Below are 6,970 nucleotides of genomic sequence, written 5' to 3'. Positions count from 1 at the left end.
TGCAACAATAGTAATTAGCAAATGTACCCACTGTCATCATATTTTACGTCATAATTTACGGAAGAGTTCGACAAAGGGAAATAATTCTTGGGGAACTCGGAACTTCCGTATTGGTTTACTTTGAATAGTTTAATAGTTGACAGGGTATGTTTACTCCCAGACACCTGACCCCACCTTTGATATTTCCAGGGGTCCGTGTTTGTCCGACTCTCAATTTGGTATTCTTTAGGGTATAAATTTATGAGATTGGTCACTGCTTTTTTTTTTTTTTTTTTTACTTTACATAGTTTTGATAGTTACCAAGTACTTCCGGCCCAATTTAACGCTTACGTCAATAAGTTTTCTTGTATATAGAAGTATTCTGAATGAAAGATGTAAAGCTATCAAAGATCGATCAACGAGCCTAATGCCAGCGGCGCATCCATTAATGGAAATGACCCCCGGGTCTCAGCATATACGGAATTTTTGCCTATTGAGAGTTCATGCATGAAGATAAATGAAAATAATGAAATAATATTTACAAATTTATTGTATTCCACTTTTACACAACCCTGATCTATTTAGAGAACTGGATAGGCTTACATAGTCTACATCCATGGATGTTGGTTATGCCTGCCCACTCTCCTATGGAAAAGAAGACGACCGTAAGGATCAAGATTTAATTCAGATTTAAATACCTGTCTAACATTTATATCATTTTACATGTGGTCGCAGGTAGAGAGAAAACAACGCTCTTTTATCACCACACATCCATAATTTTGACATTCCTTACAACTTACTAGTCCGAGCGCCCCCATTCACACGAATCACTGGCTTGGCGTTACAGACGACAAACCGCGCAGACGATATTTGGCAGCGCGAAGTTCGCATCGATTACCGACAAATTTTGTGAAGTTGTGAACGATTGAGAAGAGAAAATGTCGAAAGTTGACGAAGTCAGAAAACAATGGGCTGATACCTTCGACAAGTTTGATACATCTGGGAATGGTGTATTGACGGTCCAAGAATTGAAGGCGGCTCTGGAAGGTATGGACGCTGGCCTCTCCGACCAAGAAGTTGTTGTAAGTGTTTTTAAGCCTTGCATTTTAAGTGTATAACGAATATAAATACGTGTTATGAAGCTAGAAATGAATATATTTAGTTTTAGATAAAGTGTAAAGTATTATTTCATTTTTTGAATCTTTTGGAAAGCTTGACCTAATTGACATTTTTATAACGTATGTGATCCGTTACTTGATCTACAGGGACAATAGTAAATATTTCACGCTATCGTTAAATTTACGGATTGCTTTAACAATCGGCGGTTCATTCCGCCCTGCCCCGCCCCGCCCCTCTTACCAATGCTATACTACATGTACAGTTGTAACTAGCAGGGCGAAGGAGAGGGTGATAAATTATGTGTAAATCAATATACACCGTTATCAATGAAAACAAAATTTGCAGGTCAACGTCTTCATTCACAAGGTTTGTAAAACATGCACCGTGTCTCCAGGCGCGTCGTTTATCAAGTCATTGCGTAAAGGTATGCAGGAGATTCGGTCATTCATGTTGGAAAAAGAAGGTGTGTAGTCCGCTCAAGAATGTGTATACGTCATGCATCGTAACTTTAAACTACACATAAATGTCATAATATGCAACTACACACAGTCTAACAGTTTATTTTCAACCGAAAGCTAGTAATTTACAGATTTTATCCTGATTTACCTAATTGCATTTTATATGAAAAATACGAGCGTGAACAGCGCACGGCAATTGCTATATATTAGAGCGCTAGTTATGGTATTGCATACGGACCTGCATGTCCCATGTCGAGCATGATTTTGATAACTTTACGAAGTCATAAATAAATTAATTTCATGTTGTAAAAGTTTTCCTACTCAACAATATGACGTTTGTGTGTAAACCACTGGGCTTAAAGCTATATTTAAAACAAGTTTTTGATCTCATAAATATTTATTGGCATTTTAAATATGTACGGCCTCGCGGAATAAGTCAACCTCGTCGGTTGTGATTTTTATTCGTTGATCAAAGCTTAAATGGGTGTAAGTTCCATTTTCGTAGGCGGATCCCACCACTATACTAGTGTACGACCATGCTTAATAGTTTTGGACACTGTTAGACCAAATTAGGATCGATTGCCGCATTATACAGACTCCCACACACAAGGCACACTGTAGGAGTGGAGTTATACGATGCGCTGTAGTATCTAGTTCTTATACGCCTCGTCTTTTGAAATATTCATATTCGGGAGGATCCCGAAACATCTCACGTTCTCCATGGATTAATTGTCCGAGATCGACTAATTGAGGACTGATGGCAAAATACCGGTATATCCAAGAAGTTGAATTTAAACATGATGAAAGAAGAAAAATGTTAGTGTTTTTGTTTTTGAAATCTGCTTACCAGGCAATGCTCCTGAATCTTGAGTTTGATAGAAGCAAATGGCTTCTGTTGGGAATTGAGATGATTGTCATTCTTTATAAGTATAAATGTTATCTTGCGTAACCCTACAGAAATGACTCTAGGGATACGTTAATGTACATACTAGCTGCAATAATGTAGCCCTATCCATTTTTTTTTTATTCTGACGTTTTCGGGATAGGGCTACAATTCCATAGGATCTCCGTAATGGTGCAAAATAATTTTATGAATAACCGATAATAAACTCTGTGTATTAGTCCCAAATGTTGTTTACACCAAAAGGAGTACCAACTTTGTGCTCGGGCATGTCTAATAAAGGTGTTTTTCATTAAATATAATGTACAGCATGCAAAATTCTTCGTCTGCTCCGCCATGCTTGTTATCGCGAGATCTCGTAGGTGGATCTAATGAAAAACCTAAACATTGACAATCAGCGCGAAAATGTAGTTACTCGAGCCACTTCGACAAAGAAAGGAAAATCATATTGTTGCAGAAAGAATTTACACTCTGCTGTTCGGTTTTTAACTTGATATTAAATTCAAACCTTTTCAATACCGACGAAATAGCTTTCGCCTCCATACTTGTCCATTGATGTAAATACTACCTTATATGGCATATGCAAATGACTTGACAATCGGAAGTTGAAACTTCAGTACATCAAACATGGCGCACAAATATGAATCGAGGAATTGGAATTTATCGAAATTGTTGAAAACGGTAGAATAGAGCCTTACAAATCTAAAATTGAAGGTTGTAAATTTATATATTGACTAAGAAACATAGAATATCATTTTATTTACGTAAAGAAAGTCAGGAAATGTTTAGAATTAGCGCAAATGTTGCGGGAGTGAATCACTCCCGCATTTGCACCATTACGGAGATCTTAAGGAGTTGTAGCCCTCTCCCTAAAAAAAAAAAAAAAAAAAAAAAAAAAAAAAAAAAAAAATCAGAGAGGGCTATATTATTGCAGCTATGTACATACGTGTACCCCAGATGCGCGTGTTACGCCTGGGCGGTTTTGCTACGTTAATGTACGTGCGTGTGTACCCCAGATGCGTGTGTTACGCCTGGGCGGTTTTGCTGCGTTAGTGTACGAGCGTGTGTACCCCAGATGCGTGTGTTATGCCTGGACGGTTTTCTAGTTGGGCGCCTCAGCTACATATTTTTGAATGTTTACTGCAAATGCCTGCACGCACATGGAAACATAGTGCAGATCTCCGAATGTATTGGTTGGGGGAAACACAATTGTTGTACATACATGTAAAATGTCATGTGTATGCCCAAAAAGCCAATAAGGATATCAAAAAATAGTCACAAAATACATGGTGAACATTATCAATAAACGGAATAAAGATCATATTTTCGACGAAAAGTGCCCATCGTCTTTTCGATGCAGCAATCCAAAGTAAAATAGTCCGCCGCGTTCGATGCGTTTTCTTATAGCGTGCCTGTCAATGTCTGTCAGCTGTCTATGTCATTTCCGTTTCTTGTATATCTGCAATAAGTCTGCACCATCAGATGATCCTGATAAATAAGTCTGCACAGGTATACTACAGTGTACATATCTTAGCCTTGGACGAATTTGACTCCACTTTTTTTGGCACACTGTTTTTCGCTATAATACATGTAGCTCTAAAACTTCATAGTTATTTCGGATTTCAAACATTTCGGTTGAGCATCACTGAAGAGACATTATTTGTCGAAATGCGCATCTGGTGCATCAAAATTGGTACCGTATAAGTTTTACATCTTAGACATGTTTACTGAAAATGCCCGCATATGATGCACATGCAAACATATAAAAACAAACAAACGAATTAGTTTTCCACCTTTTTCGTCTAGATTGTCCGAGTAATTTAAATAATCTATAATACTTTATAGTGGAACATGATGCTGCAACAAGCATCCTCCACCGCATCTTACCCACGTGGTAGAAAGTCTTCCAGATTTCCTCCATCCTTTAGTTTCCTGTATGTTTAGTGTTTAGCAGTTCAATGGCATTTTCAACAGATGACCCACAGGGGCATCTTATCCGCTCTGTTACATAAATACAATACACTGTATTTATATAAGCTGCCCCTGTGGCTGACCTAGCCATCTGCAGCGTCATTGTTTGATTATTGAGTCTTTGGATCCGATCTCCATTAGTATTCTTCATTCGACAGAAATATTTCAGCGGATTTTGAATAAACAGTTGTTGTTCGGCGAATGTCGTGCGAACTTTGGGGGTCTGGCTTTGTTATTTGGTCACGAGTTTGGTCTTCGTGACATCGATGTTAATGTACGTGTTCTTTGTATGGTAGTTCCCCTTTAATATGTTTTTTTTAAGGGGAAGGCAACCCAAAAGATTTTTACGTGATAAATGATAGGATTAATTATATGATACAGATTTGTCATACTATTCTGTTGATATACGGCCTAAATAAGCCTCAGTACTAATTTTAAAACGTTAAAAATTGAAATTCCCGCTATCTATAGAGGCCGCCATGATGTGGAACTCTTTTGTATTCTAGACCACAAAAATCAATAATTTTGACGCCACACCGTCAGTACGTAATAACTTTATTCATAAAAGCAACAATGTGGTTAGGGTTAGATTTGTGCAAGATCGTCTGCAAAACAAAGTGCACCAAGCTAAAGATAAAATGAAACATATAGTTTAATTCTTTTTAAAAATCTCTTTTTAGGACATGTTTATGGATATTGATTCAAATGACGACAAAGCCATTCCCAAAGAAGAGTTCATCAGAGCAATGACCAAGAAGAACAGAAAGTACGGGCCGGTTTATATGATAATATTTGATTTATGATGCAGGCACATTGAAGCGGGCCAAGGGGGGGGGGGTATTTTTGACTACATTCATTTTCCTTTATTACTTATTTTTACATGCATATTGCACCCCCTTTTTTGTTTCATTGCCCCCCCCCCCCTTTTTTTTATACAGGTAGTGGTATTAAATGGTAAGAATGTATAAGATTGAACTAATGATGCAGAACCTTTGTACACATGTAATAAAATAAGAATGCCCCCCCCCACCTCCCCCAATCGGATTTTGAAATGTTTGGCGAAAAGATAAATTCAAAGGGTTTTCTCCAGTTTTTTCATATTATTTTTATGTTGTATTTTAATTTGTTTGTTTATTTATTTTTTGCTTGTCAAGAATATTGGACAATATAGTGAAGCATACTACTCGGCCTTCTGCCCCCCCCCCCCCTCCCCTCCCCTCCCCACCCCTCTATTTTGAAAATCGATACTTTATGCCTGTAATGATAAGACATGCTAGCGGAATAGAAAAAACTATCAATTTCACCATTAAAACATCAGGAATATATTTTCAGGGATGCCTTCAAGGAGTTTTTCGATGCAAATGATACTGATGGATCGGGGTCATTGACTGCAGATGAGATCCGAAAGTTCGCCGAAAAAGATTCCGAAACATCGGTAGAGGAAATTTTGAAACAGTGCGACACAAATTCCGACGGAAAAATTACCTTTCAAGAATTCGTGGCCAGAATCGACGGGTAGACTACCGGTCAATGAGTACGCTTGGTCAGCATTACAGCAGCTTCCGTTATCCAACACCAAAGTGGGTGTTAAAATAATATATGCGTCTCACACGGTATCGCCCATCCATGTCTATACATGTAGCACACACAGTATTGCTTTCCTGCCCGTGTACACTACTTACCTGCTTTATAATGATAGTCAATCGATCCAGGTAGATCTATACACCTTGAAGCTCAAGGTTTTGGTATCGATGAATTTCAGCATTTTATCTCCATATATAGTTCTTATAATACATCTGAATGTACATTTCTACTTACCGTTGATATTATTAATACGCACGATTGTAAATTACAGTTTGTACAACGATGAAAGCCATCATTATTTGTTAAAATGATATTTCTAAATATGCTTTAAAGTGCGTTTGGGTTTTTTTAAATGTCTAGAAATAATATTACTCTGAATAATGCCTTCAGTGAGTAAAATTCTAACAACGATTTCTTATTGTTTATTAATGTTCATAATTACACAGACGTGGATCTGTGATAAGGAATCGTAATAGTATCAACCAATCAAAGATGAGGATTTTTGACCAATCAGAAGAGTAAACCTGTTTTGCGGAATCACTGTATTGAAACTCGAGAGGAATCTCTTTTGTGGTGATTTTTGTTCAATTTATAGCTCACCAGAGCCAAAGGCTAAAGCGAGCTTGTCGGCGTTGTCTGGCAGAGTTTTCCAATGGTACACGAGACATGAAAGAATAAAACAAATATTGCGCGCAGTATTTCAATGGATGAGAGGAGTGCGGGTGGATCAATTGAATTACTGCGCGCAATAATTGAATTAATGGTATCTTCAAATAATTAATATCTTCAATTGTTTGCTTTTGTGTATATTTGGCGCTCCATACTGGCTCGCTATTACACTGTACCTCGGTCTACTCCGCTCCCCATTAAGGAGCCTCGGTCTTCTCCGCTCCAATCGAAACTCCTCGAATGTCTCGCGCACTCAACATAGATCTCGGATGTAATACGATGGCATCCA

At 37.8% G+C, this 6,970-nt stretch overlaps 1 protein-coding gene across 1 annotated transcript; it reads left to right on the top strand.

The window, feature by feature from the left end:
- The first annotated feature begins 262 nt into the window (after positions 1–262).
- LOC125666636 (calmodulin, striated muscle-like) lies at positions 263–6,424 on the top strand. The gene is made up of 3 exons (XM_048899832.2): positions 263–1,061; positions 5,109–5,194; positions 5,761–6,424. Exons 1-3 carry the CDS (start codon positions 918–920, stop codon positions 5,945–5,947), a joined length of 417 nt encoding a protein of 138 aa, XP_048755789.2. The 5' UTR covers positions 263–917; the 3' UTR covers positions 5,948–6,424.
- The last annotated feature ends 546 nt before the right edge of the window (positions 6,425–6,970 follow it).

Source organism: Ostrea edulis, chromosome 10, assembly GCF_947568905.1.
Source record: "Ostrea edulis chromosome 10, xbOstEdul1.1, whole genome shotgun sequence".
NCBI classification, from domain to species: Eukaryota; Metazoa; Mollusca; class Bivalvia; order Ostreida; family Ostreidae; genus Ostrea; species Ostrea edulis.
Note: the sequence above shows the minus strand (reverse complement) of the source record. Positions and strands in the feature narration are given on the sequence as shown.

Coding starts and splice junctions, on each gene's coding strand:
- LOC125666636 (XM_048899832.2), top strand. CDS start 918: ATGTCGAAAGTTGACGAAGTCAGAAAACAATGGGCTGATACCTTCGAC. Junction 1,062..5,108: donor TCTCCGACCAAGAAGTTGTT/GTAAGTGTTTTT, acceptor ATCTCTTTTTAG/GACATGTTTATGGATATTGA. Junction 5,195..5,760: donor ATGACCAAGAAGAACAGAAA/GTACGGGCCGGT, acceptor ATATATTTTCAG/GGATGCCTTCAAGGAGTTTT.